The following is an 18,817-nucleotide window of genomic DNA, read 5'->3' as shown; positions in this document are numbered from 1 at the left end:
ATAAAATATCGGAAAATTACAGGTTGTCAAAGTTTTGTATATACAACAATATGCATAATTTAAAATAGACATTAAATGCTAACCTATGTATTATTTCTTAAAATTTATTATATGTATATACCTTTAATATTTTAACATATCATGCATATTTAAAATATATATATATATATATATATATATATATATATATAATTTTTATCTTATTTATATATTTCATTTACAACCAATTCATTGAAATAAAAGTAAAATGAATAAAATAATAATAAAAAGAAAGTGTTAAAAAAAAAAAAAAAAAAAAAAAGATCAATACATATTTTTAGAATAACACCATTTCTTATTATTGAGACGTTTCAAAAATATTAATATTATTTTCCTTTTTTTTTTAATTAAAAAAACAAAAAGATATATCTCTAATGTATATATATATATATATATGTTGATAATATAAGTAACATCGATTCGAACAGGCTTATTTAAAAAATGATTAAAAAATTATAATACATATAAATATATTTAAATTTTCATATTATCATGCAAAAAAAAAAAAAAAAAAAAAGGAAAGGAATACTATAATATATATAAATAATAAAATTTTATATTATTAATAAAAGAAATAATTGTGATCATACACCATTATTTATTTTGATTTCTTTTTAATTTATATAGAATGATAATACAGTATGCATGCTTAAAATATAAAACTATATTTTAACATAAAGGAATGCTAAGATTTTTATATTTAATAAAATTAGTGTATATTTAGAATAAATATAGGTAATAAAAAAGAATAATAATAATAAAACACAATTATATACATATATATATATATATATATATATATATATATATGTGTGTCCATTGCTTATATTTATATCATGGTATATTAAATATATATAAATTCACTTTTATGCTACTTATTTTGTTATTTTTAGGTTTATTAGTTAATATAAAAAAATGATATAATAGTAAAATAAAATGTTTGTTCAATAATATATATATATGTATACGTATATATGTATTTATATATATATTATTTATTTATTTAAGAACACACTAATATAAATATATATATTAAATATTAAATATATATATTTAAAATGCTAAACGAACAAATAAATTATACTCACGTTACACACAATATATGTATATATATATATATATATATATATATATATATATATATATATATATATATATATATATGTTATAATAATATAAATACATATAAGATGGTAATAAATGAAATAAAAAAAAAAGAAAGTACTTTTATCTAGAGTTTATATTTTGTGTACCAGTGTTGTACATTTCAAATATAAGATATCATTTTCATAATTCTTAACGTACTTTCTAAATCTGAATAATTTGTTTCAAAAGTATCATTTTTGTTTTGTATATATTTTTCTTTTTCTATATTCCTCAAAAATGCTTTAGAAAATAGAGATATAACTTCTTTTGTCATTTTCATAATATTTTCAAAAATTATATGAATGACATATTCTGATGAAATTTTATTAATTGTATCTTCTGATACATTTCTTTGGTTTAATCCTATATGTATCCTTAGATTATTATGCATTGTATCATTGGTCGAATCGATATTATTATTTTTTTCTTCAGTATCTTCCATTTTTTTTTCCTCAGTACCTTCCAATTTCTTTTCATCAGCATATAACATTTCTTGTTCCTCCTTCACATCCATTTGTTTTTCTTCATTATTATAAAGTTCATAGTTTTCATTATAATTTTCCATATATACTTGGATATTATTTTCATCAGAATATTGCTCAATATATTCTATCTCATAATTATTTGTAACATCGTTTTTCATTTCTTCTTCTATATGTTCGTACCTGTTTTGTAGGATATCCAATTTTTCTAATCCAGAATGATCACCAGAAATTTTTAAATCAGTTTCTGCACGTGTGGAAGGAAGTGATGAATCAACATTTTCAGATACATCAATTTTTTGATTTGATCCTTCTGGGACATCTATAAATCGTTCAGGAATGCCAAATAAAAGACAGTACGAATGCTGAAAATAAAAAAAATAATAATAAAATTAAATAAATAAATAAATATATATAAATATATAAAATTATATGTATATTTTATTAAATTCTTTTTTTTTTTTTTTTTTTTTTTTTTTTTTATCTTACAAAACAAATTATACAAAATATAAAACATAAAACATAGTTCTTAGGCTGGAAAAGGGCTCTTATAAAACGAGATATGAAATTCATATTTGTAAAAATTTTTTTGCTCTATTCCAAAAAGGAAAAAGATAAATATCTCTCCTCTTAGTATAAAGAAAAACGTATAAACGCACAACAACAAAAGAAAAAACTAGGATTATCTTTAGAGAAAAATTATATAAACAACTATGTACATATATATATATATATATATATATATATATATATATATATATTGGTGTCTTTCGAAATATTAAACAAAGTAATAATATAATAATAAAAATTAAAACAGATAAGGAATAATAAATTAGTACATATATTTATATATATATATCATGTAAACCATATTAATTGGGGATGTCTATTACATTTCTATTTACTATATATTTTATATGGTATTCCTCTAATATTATAAAAATATAATATATCATAAAAAATATTGGGAGTCATATATATCTTCGTAAAAGCACACCAATATATATATATATATATATATATATGTTTTTTCTATATTTATTTCTTATTCATTTAATCTTGAGAAAAAATATTGCTTCTTAAAATTTGTTGTTAAGTGGATATTAAGCAGGGAAATGTAATAAAAAAAAAAAAAAGTAAAATTATGATGATGAAATAATATAAATATTCAGAGCAAGTTAAAAAATATTTATTTCAATCATAGGTAAAAGCATATATAATAAATAGAAAAAAAAAGGAAAATTACACATATATATAATATTATAAAACATATAATTTTTAATTTTATAAGTTTGTTTTTTGGAAAGTTGGAAATATTCTTATAAAGATTTATATCCTATAATAAATAAAATTGAAGAATAACTTTTTTTTTTTTTTATTATTTTAATTTTTTGTTTTTTTAAACTTAATATATAAAAAAAAAAATATATGCATACATTCTTTGAAATAAATAAATAAATAAATATATATATATATATATATATATACATAATATAATATAAAAGTATATAAAATTATTTTAATATAGATATATACATATATATATATTAAATATATTATGAGCATATTAATATTTTAAATTCCTTTATATATTTTTTTATTAATTATAATTAGGTGTACAACTTTTTTTTTATATTAGTAGAAATGCGCACACTGGTAAAATAAGGAAAGGAAAAAATCCAATTGTGCTTTTTTTGTAATTCTTTTACTTTTCAGCGATTATAAAAGTAATAATTATATTATTATATAAAACAATATAATTCTTTTCTTTTTTTTTTTTTTTTATATGTGAATATTTTCTTATTTTTTTTTTTTAATTCTTGTCTTATAAATTAAATAAGTATAGGTCCCTTTATGTATAACGTTTTCCTTACTTTTTATTTATATATTTTTTATTTTTTTTTATTTTTTAGGTATTCCCTTATCCTCTACATTTATTTTATTTTATATAATAAAAAGTTTCCACATTATTCTTATAATTATTTTATATATATATATATATATACTTTATGCATATTATTTTCAATTAATTTAAAGAATATATATATATATTCATAATAATTTTTATCATTTATATAAATAATATAATTTTTCTTATTTAACATTTTTTAAGAATATCAAATATTCTTATGTAAAAGAATGAGATCCAAAATTTTTTTTTTTTTTTTTTTACACATACAATAAAAATGTTATGAGAAATATGTTAAATATTAAACTTCATAAATAGAAACATAACAACTGTTAATGGCAACTATACATTTTAATTATAAAAAAAATATTCAATGAAAAAAAAAATATATATAATATTTTTATCCCTTTTCTTGTCTATATTTTTTTCTACTTTTTTTATTAATTTATTATTATTTTTTTTTTTTGACATATACATGCATAAAAAAATAAATATATATTATATATATATATATAATATAAAAAATAGAATCATTTAAATAATAATATTGCTTTTTATATAATACGTTTTTCTTATTTTTTTTTCTTCTTTTAGATTAAGAGAATTTATTAAAAATAGATAAATTTGTCTCCATTCCTTAAAAACAAGAGAAGGCATATTTTTTTAACCTGCTGAAGTAAAAATAAATGACAAAATTGTTTTAATCCAGAATTATTGAAATTATAAATCAAGTAGTAATTATTGTATCAATAAAGAAACAAATTTTATAGATAAAAAAAAAATATATATAATAATAAATACATACATACATATATATATATATATATATATATATTATAGCGTGAGGGAAAAAAATCATATATATAATATATGCATTATACTATAATAAAATATATATATATATATATATATATATATATATATATATATATACTTATTTTTTTACATATATATTATAACAAAAAAAAAATAATAAAATTCCCCTCTTTGTGACACACCAATTTCGTAAATATATAAAATGTTAAAGCCAAATAAATAATACAAATTCAAACACAGAAAAATCTTAAGACACGTCAAATAAAAATAAATAAAGTGTATTTACAATATTAGTGATCAATGAAAACTATTGTATCTTATTAAACCTTATATGTATATTTCCTTTATTAATCCAAAAAAAAAAAAAAAAAAAAAAAAAAAAAATAAAAATTGAAAATTGAATAAACTGATAAAACAAAAGGAAAATTACATACATTTATATATTTACATTTTAATTATTTGTATATTTTGATTTTTTCCATTATTTCATTTAATTATATTTAAAAAATATATATATATATATATATATATATATATATATATATATATTATATTTTTATAATATTATTATATTTAAAAAGTTATAGAAAAATAAAAAAATATACATAAATTATATATATTATATATATTATATATATATGAAAAAGAAAAAAAAAAAAAAAAAATATATAATATCATTAAATATAATATTATAATGAAAAATAAAAATCCTATATCTATAATAAATAAGTAAAAACTAATTACTAGTAATACTTATCCGTTTTAAAATAATCAATACAAAAAAATAAAATAACGAATTTTAATAATATATTAAAATTAATAAAATAACAAATCATAATATTAATTTTTAAAAAATATAAACTTATTATCATTTCCTAAAAAAAAAAAAAAAAAGAATAAAATAAAATTTACATTATGGTAGTCCACCATGGATCATCAAAAATATCTTTTAGATTTAATTCCTTCCTAGATTCGAAATTCAACAATCTCTATAAAAAAAAAAAAAAAAAAAAAAAAAAAAAAAAAAATGATCACATATATATATATATATATATATTTATTTATTCATATTTATATCACTATACATATATAATTAAATTATTTTACCTTAATCATCACTTTCAACTCTTCAGGCCAATCTTCAGTTAATTCACATTTATCTATGTCCATTTCACATTCATTTATTTCATTAAAAATTTCATCTCTGGATGGATCTGAACAATCCCATAAATGGCCTTCATTCCATATCCAAATAAAGAAGATTCCAAGCATGTATTTTTCAGCTGTTAGAACATCAAAATACCATTTTCTTCTTTCTCTTCTATCCCTTACAGAATTAGCATAATCAAAGGGACTACTTACCTTCATTTTACGATATTCTTTATATAACGCCATACATTCAGGAGGCATATAAGCTTCTTTGCCTACACATGGTACGCAAGATTCAAAAATACATAAATCTAAACTATCATCTAAATGTCTTAAACTCGTAGTATACATAGGTGTACTTTTACCTAAATCACATAATCGTACCTCATTATTGTCATCAATTAAAACATTTTCTGCTGATAAATCTAGATGTGTTAACCCTGCTTCATGTAATCTTGTATATAAATTTAAAGCTTTATAAAGAATATTTTTTTTTTCTTCAACAGTTAAAACTAAATCATCATCATCATCATCCATATCATTATCGTCTCGCCTTTTATCAATATAATTAAATAAATCTTGCCCAAATAATTCAGAAATTATTATAATATTTCCTTCAATGTTACTTTTTAATCTACTACGCAAAATATAATTAAATGCACATAAATCATTAAAAGCTATTTTATGTAAATGCTTCTTATTTTCACAAATAGGATCATATAATATTTTATATAATTTCGGTGTTATTCCTGGATGGTGTTCAGTTAAAAATGCAGAAGCAACAGCTTCCATTACAAAATTTTCAGCATTTACTAAATATTCCCCTCGATATCTAGCCATTTTATCAAATTGTTTTACCCATATTTCTATAGGTATCTTTTTAATAAATAATTTTACATCTTCTGTATTTTCCTCTGGATTTCCTTTAATTACTGTTGTATACATTTCTTGAACCCTTCCATTCTTTTTACTATAACCAATTGTTGGTATAGGTTTTAAATTCCAGTCTGGATATTTCACACCATTTATGGCAAAATTATCTGCATCATAATGTAACATTTTACTTAAGGACTTTTTACCTAATGTCCAATTATATACAGTTTTAGAAGGAGATTGTTTTGCTAATCTACTTCTACATTTCATTATTTTTTCATCAAGAGATTCATTAGAATCTTCTTCAGTATATTTTTTATTACTTTCTATAAAAGGTATATCTGTGATATCAATAAGAGGTGATCCATTTTCTTCAATATCTAAAGTTGGAATATCTATAGCACTTTTATTCATACTTTTTTGCTTTTTATCTTTAGCCTTCAAATCGCTATTTAATACATAGTCTATTACTTTCTTATCATCTTCTTCATGATTTCTCTTTTTTTCTTCTCCTCTTATTCTATTAAAAATACGAGAAAATACACTTCTACCTGATCCATTATTCACAGTCTCAATTTCGCAAAGTTCTCTAGAATATCTTGATAAAATAATGTCCTTTAAAATGGACCCTTTACTAATGCTGCTCACATTCTGAAAAAACAAATAGAAAAAAAACATATATAAAAAATATAATATATATAAATATATACATATATATATATATATATACATATACATGTATATAAAATATTGATAATCCTTTGGATTCTTTCTTACCTCTATTTGTATATATGTGCAGCTAATAGTAAATATTACAAATATTAATAAGAGTATGTTACAATATAATTCTTTTAAGCTCCATTTTCTTTTTTCATTTTTATCTTTTTTTGCATTCTGTTCACCATTCAATGAGTAAATGCAGTTAGTTTTTTTCAAATTTGAATTATAATATATGAAATATTCCACACATAAAATAGAATACCATTTCTTATGGGGAATCATATTTAATTATTATAAAATAACGGCGGGGAAAAAGGAAAAAAAAAAAAAAAAAAAAAAAAAAAAAATTAAAACATTTTTTTCTTATCCTTTTTCCAAATATAATTATATATTAAATAAATAAATACATACACATATATATATATATATATATATACATATATATTTATTTATTTATTTATTTATAATGATTATAATATAACTTGAATATTAAAATGTTATAAATATATTTGCATTTTTATAACAAAATTATACCAAAACAATTACAACTTAAGAATTATTCCACATCATAAACATATTATTTTTATTATTAATTATATAATTTATATATTAAATATATACATATACATGTAACTAAAAAAAAAAAAAAAAAAATTAAAATATGTATAAAATAAAAAAATTACTCATATTCTTACAACACAAAAACAAATATAATAAATGAAATATAAATATATATATATATATATATATATATATATATATATTTATATAGAATAAATATTACTATTAATAATATTATAATTTTATATATTAATATATTTAAAAATTATATATATTATTCTTATTAATAAAACTTTTAATTATAAACATCCAAGCAGCAAAAAAAAAAGCCTGGTCATTTTTCATAAATTATAACATATAATTATATATCTAATAATAATATAAAATATATTATATAATTAAAAATATTATGTATTTATTAGGCTTTATAAAATTTTTTTTGTTGTTGTTGTAAGATTTTATAGATATATTCTATATTTATATTTACATAAAAGAAAATATTACATGAATAACTCTTTTTTTTTTTTTTTAAATCATTCTTGTAAATATTTTTTTTTATATAACGAATATTTTTGCTGTTATATAACTAAATATATAATATTTATTATAATATTTTATTTTTCAAGATATATATATATATATATTATATATAATAAAAAAAAAAAAAAGGTATATTTTTTAAAAATTCATTAAAATTTTTATTTTTTTGTTGCATGAATAATTCTATTTGTATATAAATATAAAAATGTAATTTTTACAAAATAAATATATTTTTTTCTCGTTTGTCATTTATTTTTTTTTTAATTATAAAAAAAGGAGAAAAAAATAATTTTTATTCATTTATATATTATATTCTATGTTTTTTTTTCATATATATTTTTAAAAAATATATTTTTTTATTTATATACATTTTAAATATAATTATTTTATATATATTTTTAAATAAAATAATATTAATTTTCTTTTTAAATATTTGAAATATATATATTATATATAAAATATAATAATAAAAATATTAATAAATATATTTATATATATATATCCTTTGCTACCAAAAAAAATAAAAATAAAATAAGTAATAAAATAATAAGAACAAAAATAAAGAGAAAAAAAAAAACAAATAAAAGAAAACAAAAAAAGGAGATATTTTAATAAAATGTATTATATATTAAATATATAAAATATAATATTATATATATTATAATAATAAAATATTTTTATATATAGTTTTTATAAAATATATAAAAAATATAAATATATTTATATAATTATAATATTTTTAATAACTTTTCTCTTTTTAATAATTATTTTTATAAAGAAAAAATAAAAAAAAGCCATGCAAAAAGAATAATTATTTATTTATATCAAAATGTATATATGCATAAAAAAAAAAAAAAAAAAAGAATATTCATTTTGTATATTATATTTTAATTATATTATTTTTATTTTTTTTATAGCTTTTTATTTTTTATTTAAATTTTTTTTTGTTTTATATATTTTTTTAAATTATATTATAACATAGAAATGCTTAATCCCTTCATTTTATATATATATATTATATTTATATATATATTATATTATGATATTAATTAGAATAAATCAAATGTTTCCATTAATATTAATATATTTTTTATATATTCTTTTTCTTTTTTCTCTCCTCCAATTTAAAAAAATGAAAGCTTTCAAAGTTTTTTTATCTATGAGACATATTATTTCATATTTATAATAATTAATTTTTTTATTTCAATGTAATAATTTATATTTTAGATCCAAAAAATAAAAATAAAAATAAACAAATATATAAATATATGAACATATAAACATATAATTGTGAATATATATAAAATATATGGATTTTATAATAAAATTAAAAAACATCTTTAAAAATAAGAAAATAATATTTATATAAATATATATAATATAATGTTTGTATGTATTTATTTATCTAATGAATAAATATTTTATATTGTACTAATATTTTTATTTTATAATATAAAAAGATATGTATTTTATTCTGATTATATAATATATATATATATATATATATATATATATTTTAAAAAAAGTTTATTCATTTTATTTACATTGAAAAAAAAATATATTTAAGTATAAAAATAACAAATAAATAATAAAAAAAACAAATAATAAAATAAATAAAAAATAAATATGTATTTTCATGTAATCATATTATGCATAATAATTATATACTTTTCTACAGTACACAAAAAATATTTTATTTATTAAAATGTTCACCAATAGATATATAAAAACATATTGATGTTTTCCCTTTAATTAATAAAAAAAAAAATAAATAAATATAAATATATATATATATATATATATATATATATATATATATATATTTATTATTATATACATATAACCCATTTCATTATTATTTTTAAATATTATTGAAAAAATATTTCTCTAGACAAGGCTCTTTCGTATATTTTTCTTTTTCTTCTTTCTATGTTTTTTATTTTGTACAATTTTGAAACGTGTTTCTCCAGCACCTTTTGCTTGTTCATAAACTATGGGTTTATTATTAGTAAGATACTGGTCATCGAAAACAGAATCATCGTCTTTTATTTCAGCTTCTTCTACTACTGATCTCTCTCCTCTTGTTTCACCTGCATCTGATAGTTCTTCTTGAATTGATGAATATGTGTCCATATCTTTATCCTTTGTTGAAGAATGGTCACTATATAAAGAAGAACTATCAGTATAAGATGATGTACCGTCAAAAATTGTTGCCATAGTTTCATCATCAGATTCATTATCTTCTTTTTCCTTTACATACTGTTTTGTTTTTTCTTCATGAATTTTCATCTTTTCAACTTTTTGTTCAAATTCTTTAACATTAGGTTTACCTGATTCCTTTACATAATTTTCTACTGTTTTTAATACATTATGTTCTTTTATTTTAGGTACATTATCTTCTCCTGTTTTAACTACATTATCTTCTCCTGTTTCATATACATTATCTTCTCCTGCTTCAGATACATTATCTTCTCCTGTTTCAGATACATTATCTTCTATTTCAGATACATTATCTTCTATTTCTGATACATTATCTTCTATTTCTGATACATTATCTTCTCTTGTCTCAGATACTTTGTCTTCATCATATTGTTCTGTAACCTTTTCATCAATTTTTTTAATTATACCTTCTTCTGTTTTTACCATATCTTGATTCTTTTTTTCATCGAATAATAATTTTGTATCATACCCATCCGTCTCATCAACATCGGCATCTATATATTTAATTTCATTTTTATTTCCATCCAAATAATAATTCACATCAGTCATATACTTGTTATCCTTGATAAATATTTTATCATTCATTTCTGGATAATAATTTCTTTTTTTTAAATAATAATTCAACATTTTATTTTTCTTTTTTTCATTTTTCCTTTCAAAGTCAATTTTATACATTTCTGCTATTTTACTGTTTCGTAATTTTCTTTCTTTTATTTTTTCTTTGAATGCATTAATTATAATTCCTTTATTTTTCTTTTCAATATTATTTAATAATTGTCTATAAATTAATTTTGTACCTAATATAATAATTTTGAATTCATCTAAGTTAATATTACTATGAAGAAACCAATTATTAAACATTTCTTTCAATAAATGTTCTACATTTTTTTTTTCAGAAAGATAATTTGAATAACATTCCCTCCATAGATCATTTGTAAATATATTATCTTCCTTATATTTTACTTTCATATGCATTAACATATGATATATTTTTCTAATCATTTTAAAATATTTATGTTCTTCATTTGATTTAATATTTATCCATATATGTCTTAGCGTCTTCTTATTAAGTGTTTCTTCATTCAATTCTTTTATTTTTTTATTATATTCACTATCTTTCGAATTGTTATATCTACTTTTAACATTTTCATCAGTTAAATAAAGTTCATAAGTTTTATAAACTTCATCATTATTTAATCCTGAAAATATGGATTCATATTTTTTGAATAAATTAAAATTATTATCATTATGAGATAATATCTCTTGTACTTTAGGCTCAATTTCGTTCTTTGTATTATTAACCAAATCATTTACATTTTCTAAAGACTCAGAAAATTTTATATGTTTATCTACACTATTTATTTCATATAGTTTTCTTTTTAATACATTATTAACTGGGATAATATGAAAACCATTATCTTCATTTATCAATGACACATTCTGAAAAAATAAAGAAATATATATAAATGAATGAATATATAAATATATACATATATATATATATATATATATATATATATATATATATATTATTTAATATCCTTTATTAGATTACGTGAAGGAGCATATACAATGTGCCAGCAAGAATAACTATAGAATAACATTTAGGTATAAAAAATTTAAACATATTATCTACTTTCTCTTCTAGATACAACATATATATATATATATATATATTACACTTTTTTAATTAACAAAGTTATTACTATTATTACTTATATATTAAAGCGTGTTAAAAAAATAAAAATTTTAACAACTATCACTTGAAAGATACATATTGTTAAATATATATATACACATATATATATGTATGTATACAAAAGACAATAATATAATAATATTATATGTTCTTTTTTTTTTTCTTTATAATATTCAAAAAGACAAATATATAATATTTAAAAACAAATTAATATGAAATAAATGAATATATATATATTATATCACAACGTATAAAAAGGGAAAGTCAATAAGTTGTTTTTTAAAAAAATGAAGAAAATAACAAAAAACAAAAATATATATATATACATACATATATTACATTTTAATAGTAACACATTTATTAAAACCTTTATATAAATACATTTTTAATATAATAAAAAAATACGTATAATATAGTAAATTATGCTTCTTAAATTATTTTTTGACAGAAAAAAATTTGTGCAGAAAAAAAAATAATATAAAAAAATAAAATAATACAATATATAAATAATAATAATAATAATAAACAAAGAAAATAGTATAATACAAACAACACATATAAAATATAATTTTATTACATATAAAAATAATATTAATATTAATCTATACTATTCGATAAATTTTTTATTTCATAAAAAATACCTATGTATATTAAATTATTCCCATATATTTTATGGATTATTTAATATTAATGTGCACTTTCTAAATAAAACAAAATGAAAAAAAAAATTTAACAAAAAAAATTCATATTTATTCATAGGATAAATCTATTATTATATAGGAACGGTATAATTTCATTTAATTTAATTTAATTTCTTTTTTTTTTTTTTTTTTATAATTGCACAATATTACATATTACATAACTCATTTATAAAATATTTATGCATGTGAATAATATTATGAAAATTTTACACATACAAAAAAAAAAAATAAATCAATAAAACATATATATAAATATATTATAATAATACATATGAAATTATTATAAAAACATACTAAATATTAAGTAAAATACACATGTAAAATAATATATATATATATATATATATATATATATATATATTTATATTTATAGTTTAAAAAAATGAATATTTCACCTTTATAATTTTTGACAAGTTTATATAATTATTATATATTTTTTTTAAGCCTTACATATTAAATAAAAAACAGCATATACGGAATATATAAAAAAATTATTTTCTTAAAAATGTTATAATTAGATTAAAAAATACCATTAACAATATATAAAAATTTATCTATTTTTTCATTTTTTTTTTTGTTTTTTTTAATTTTAAATATATATATATATATATATATATATTTATATTTATATATCCTCTTTTTTTCTCATATAAATATATGTATATTATTATGGAAGTAATATCACATCAAATGTTAATCATACATAAACATAATTATTTAATTTGTGTCTTTATATATATATAATATTTTTTTTTTAATAATCCATATATTAATATGCTTATAAAAAAAAAAAAAAAAAAAAAAAAAAACTGTTCTATGTGTGTAATACACTACAAATAATAATTTAAGCATACATATAAAAATAGAACATATATATATATATTATAAAATATACACACATTAAGGAAAGACATGTAAGCAAATTGTCATTTTATACATATCTGTTTGTATGTTTTTTTAATTAAGGCACATATAAATAATTATTAAAAACAATAATCAATAAATATATATATATATATATATATATATATATATAACCTTTTTACCTTTTAAGAATAATACATTATATCTTGTGTCTTAGTATAATGTTTATAACTGAAGGATCCTTTTTATGCCTTGAAACAAATTTATGATATGTAGAAATTGTCATACAATATAAAATAAATATTATAATATATCATGTATACATTTCCTTAATAATTATTGCATAAAAATCTACTTAATTTTTTTTATAGTAAAAATAAAAAATAATTCATAATCATTGATTGATCTCCCTTTAAAAATATGCTCAAGGAAGAAAATATAAACAGAAGGGTACAGATAAATAGATATTTACATATTTTTTTCTTTTTTCCCATTTAAAAGTAATTAAAAAAATTAGCACAAATATGTTTTCAAAAAAAAAAAAAATTAAAAATTATAAATACATAAAAAATAAAAAAAAAAAATTATATTATATATGTGCTCAAATGCGTATTATACAAATATATATCTTAATTTAATTAATTAAAAAGAATCATTTTATATATATTATATATTAATAAATTTTCATTTTATTTTCCTCGGCATAAAACAAAAAAAAAATTAAATAAAATAAAACATAAAAATACATCATATAACATAAAAAAATAAAATAAATTTCTTTTTTGTTTTTTTTTTTTATTAAATAAAAAAAGCTCACATAAAAACTTTTCACAACATAAGATTTGTTACAATATATATATATATGTATATATATTATACAGGTGTATGAAAATATTATAATTTACATAAAATTAAATTATTAACATAAAAACCTAAAGAATATATTATACATATATATTATATAAAAAAGGAGGTAAAAGTTATATGTATATATATATATATATATATATATATATATATTACATGGTATCATATATTTTATATAATATACACTAATTTGGGCCCACTTTAAATACAATTTTTTTTTTTTTTTTTTTATTTATTATAAAATTATTCTATTTCAATGAATATATAATTTATACCTATCTACATATATGATTGTATTTCTTAACGTATTTATCATTCAAATTATTATAATTTATTTATTTTAATTTTTTATTTTTATTTTCCTTTGCTTTCTTTTCTTTATTTTTTCTTTCTTTTTCCTGTTCCTTTTCTTTTTTCTTTCTTTCTTTTTCTTGTTCCTTTTCTTTTTTTTTTCTTTCCTTTTCCTCTTCCTTTTCTTTTTTTTTTCTTTCTTTTTCCTCTTCCTTATTTTTTTTCTTACTTTCTCGATCTAAATTACCATATTTTTCTTTTCTATATTGAGCAAATTGTTGGTTTAGAAAATTCTCACCCTTATGATGAATTTGTTCTCTTAATTTTGCAAACTCCTCTCTATTTTCAGTGATATATTTTTTATATGCTTCTTGAGTCAAATTTTTCTTCTTAATAAAACCACTATAATCTACATTACATTGGGTTTCAACAACACTTTGACTGTGTAGGGAATTATTAAGGCATTCTTTCCAGATATTTTCAGTTTCTTCTTTGGTAAACTTATATGTCTCTAATAATTCATGATAAAATGTAAATAAATCACTCAATGTGTCTTCAAATAATGATCTTTCTATTCCTCTTAATTGATTCCATAAATTAGACATTTCTTTTATGCTTAAAAGTGTATTCAAGGAATTTAATACTTCATCAAACTCTTCTAAGGTAATTTGAACAGACAAATTATTATAATCTATTCTTTGATATGCTGGTATATCATTATTATTTCCTTGATTTTCTTTTTCTTTTTTATTTTGATTATTATTATTATTATTATTATTTTTTTTCTCATTCGTATTATTTACCTTTTTATGTTTTTCTTCTTCTTCTACATTTTTTTTATTAGCATTATTTTTTGGACTCTTAGTATTCTGGTTCTTTTCTTCTTGTTGAACTTTATTTTTATTATTATTATTATCACAAGCTTTATTAATGTTATTCGGTTTTTTCATGTTAGTATTATTTGGTACACGTTTATGATTCTTTCTTTTCGTATCTTCTTCATCTTCCTCATCATCGTCATCATTTTCTTCTTCGTCTTCTTCTTCTTCTTCTTCCTCTTCATCATCATCATCATCAACAGCAGCATACATCTGTGAAGCGTCTTTCTCTTCTTCATCATCCCATTCCATAAATTCTTTTGGGATATAGTTATTTGACCCATGTAATATTTCTCGCAAGTTAAGATTTGCATTAATGTCACCTAGTGGTGAGTAAAGATTTTCGTAGCCTTCTGATAAACATCTTGTATCAATATTCCATGTTGCTGTTACACCTTCATCTTTATTATCATGTGTGTGAATATTCTACATAAGAAAATAAAAAATAAAATAAAATAAATAATTAAAAATATATACACACATATTACATGTTGGAATATAATTATTTATTAATATATATATATATATATATATATATATATATATATATATGTGTTTGTTTGTACTAAAATAAATATATTCATCTTATTTATATACATATATATATATATATATATTTTTATTATAATTTTTTTCTTGTATTTCAACTTACAAATAATAAACAATATATTATTCCAACTATACTTAAAACATAAAAATAAGATACTAAAAAACGTGGAAATTTATTTCCTTTTAATTTCTCATTTTCCCCCTTATCATATTTAACGTTAAACGAATTATTCATATTTTTATTACACTTTGTAAAGTATGTGCTATTGGAAAATACACTATGTTCATTAAAATTCTTCATAATTTTAATTATTCATATATATATATATATATATATATATAATATATGTAGGAAAATAATACAAATACTATTATAAATATATATAAAAATAAATATATATATATATAAGTACTAATATTTATGAAACTTTTGTCATAAAAATACTAATTTTTATAAACACATTATAATATATAATACAAGTTCTTATATATATATATATAATTTAAACATATATGGAGAACTCTTTACAAATTTTCTAATTAGAAATTCTCAAAAAAAAAAAAAAAAAAAAATACTATTTTAAATATACAAATTAAATATTTTATAAACAAATAAACTAATCATTAAAATAATCATAACTCTTTTTTATTTAAATTTCAAATAGAAACAAAAATAACAAATTGTAGTAAATATTATACTTTATGTAAATAGAAAACTATATCTATCCTATTTTCTGATCATTATACCCTACAAAAACATATAGATTCAACTATATTATAACATATATTTTTTTTATTGTAAAAAAAAATAATATTATATATATTTTGACAAATATTCCTTTTTTCTGTAATTAAATCAAACAAAAAAAAAAAAATATAAAAAAAACAAACAAAATCAAAAGAATTAAAAAATAAAAAAATAAAAAATTAAAAAAGTAAAAAATTAAAAAAATAAAAAATTAAAAATGTAAAAAAAACAAACAAACAAAACCAAAAGAATTAAAAAATAATAAATTAAAAGAGTAAAACAAACAAACAAACAAAACCAAAAGAATTAAAAAATATAAAAATATAAAAATAAAAAAAAAAACAAACAAACAAAAGCAAAAAAATAAAACAAAAAAACAAACAAACAAATAGGTAGATAAAATAAATTACTTTTTATATCACTTTATATAGATCTATATTTCAGTATGATATATTATAATATATAAATTCTTTGGGATTCGGGGAAGGGAAAAAACGAGTATCTTTAATTCCTTCATAATTTTACTACAAAAAAAAAAAAAAAATGATCTATATTTTTAAATAGAACACCCAAATTTTTTTTTTTTTTTTAATGATATATATTATATATGATTCTATATATTAATAATTGAAGTCTTTTCCTTTTCATAAGATTCTATTATATTATATATATATATATATATATATATATATATGGTATATTTACTTTTTTTTTTTTTTTTTTTTTTTACTATATTTTCAAAACATTGCATTGGTTTTTCCTTTTTTTTCTTTCTTTTCTAATTTTTCTTCATTTGTTTTAATTATATTCCTTAAGTATAAATAAAATAAAACTAAAATTCATAGGTTTATAATATATAGGGAAAATAATAATTTTGCTGATTTGCTATTAAGGTAATCATATTAAAAGCACCTTATTTTTCTTTCCCTCGAACATTTTTTTTTCTTAACATGATTTTTATTATATTTCTTATTACATGATTTTATATGACATTTATTTAAAATATATGAACAAATATTTATTTTGAAATTACAAAGGATACAGGAAAAAAAAAATTTCTGAATATTTAATTCTTATAAAATGGATAATAAAATTTATATTTAAAAAATTTTTTACATTATCAGAAATATAAGCATAATTGATTATTATTAAATAATATTATGAAAAAGGATAAATATTATTCAAAGGAAAAATAAATTATGCATAAAAATAAAAATATATATATATATATATATATATATTATATATATATATAGTATATATATATGCTTAAATTTTTTTTTTTTTAAATAAAATATTAGTGATAAATATTATTTATTATTACTTTTATACATTTATTTGATATAAAATTAGTTTCTCTATCTAAAATAAAGAAAAAAAAAATAATAAAATAACATAATATTATGATGTAATAACATTTTAGTGTTTTTTTTTTTTTTTTTTTTTTTGTATGTATTTATTAACAAATGGGTTTCCAAAAAATAAGTATACAATATGTATTTGTAATTTTTCATTCTATTTATGAAAAAAAAAGAATTTGAAGAGTAACAAAATTTTTTTTAATTTGAAATATAAATTTTGAAAAATGTGTAATAATTAGCTTAATTTTGTACAAAATAAATAAATAAATATATATATATATATATATATATATATATATATATATATATATGTTATTCTTATTTATGTGATAATAAGATGAAAAATATAAAAATAGTGCTTATCGTTGCAAATTGTAACATATAAAAAAAATAAAATAAAAGCA

The 18,817-nt window shown here is 16.8% G+C and overlaps 4 protein-coding genes across 4 annotated transcripts; all 4 read right to left on the bottom strand.

Moving 5' to 3' along the window:
• Positions 1 to 1,306: 1,306 nt before the first annotated feature.
• On the bottom strand, positions 1,307 to 2,240 carry PADL01_1476400 (probable protein, unknown function; the record flags this gene model as incomplete). The annotated part of the gene is made up of 2 exons (XM_028685079.1): positions 1,307 to 2,032; positions 2,157 to 2,240. The coding sequence occupies 2 exons, from the start codon at positions 2,238 to 2,240 to the stop codon at positions 1,307 to 1,309; spliced, it is 810 nt and encodes a 269-aa protein (XP_028541094.1).
• A 3,060-nt stretch (positions 2,241 to 5,300) lies between these two features.
• Positions 5,301 to 7,416, bottom strand: PADL01_1476300 (serine/threonine protein kinase, FIKK family, putative; the record flags this gene model as incomplete). The annotated part of the gene is made up of 3 exons (XM_028685078.1): positions 5,301 to 5,381; positions 5,500 to 7,065; positions 7,192 to 7,416. 3 exons carry the CDS (start codon positions 7,414 to 7,416, stop codon positions 5,301 to 5,303), a joined length of 1,872 nt encoding a protein of 623 aa, XP_028541093.1.
• A 2,706-nt stretch (positions 7,417 to 10,122) lies between these two features.
• On the bottom strand, positions 10,123 to 12,112 carry PADL01_1476200 (Plasmodium exported protein (PHISTb), unknown function; the record flags this gene model as incomplete). The annotated part of the gene is made up of 2 exons (XM_028685077.1): positions 10,123 to 11,895; positions 12,011 to 12,112. 2 exons carry the CDS (start codon positions 12,110 to 12,112, stop codon positions 10,123 to 10,125), a joined length of 1,875 nt encoding a protein of 624 aa, XP_028541092.1.
• A 2,809-nt stretch (positions 12,113 to 14,921) lies between these two features.
• On the bottom strand, positions 14,922 to 16,605 carry PADL01_1476100 (Plasmodium exported protein (PHISTb), unknown function; the record flags this gene model as incomplete). The annotated part of the gene is made up of 2 exons (XM_028685076.1): positions 14,922 to 16,181; positions 16,408 to 16,605. 2 exons carry the CDS (start codon positions 16,603 to 16,605, stop codon positions 14,922 to 14,924), a joined length of 1,458 nt encoding a protein of 485 aa, XP_028541091.1.
• Between the last annotated feature and the right edge of the window lie 2,212 nt (positions 16,606 to 18,817).

Source organism: Plasmodium sp. gorilla clade G2 (genome assembly GCF_900097015.1).
Source record: "Plasmodium sp. gorilla clade G2 genome assembly, chromosome: 14".
Lineage (NCBI taxonomy): Eukaryota > Apicomplexa > Aconoidasida > Haemosporida > Plasmodiidae > Plasmodium > Plasmodium adleri (nom. inval.).
The sequence above is the reverse complement of the archived record's forward strand: the minus strand, read 5'-3'. Positions and strand labels throughout refer to the sequence as shown.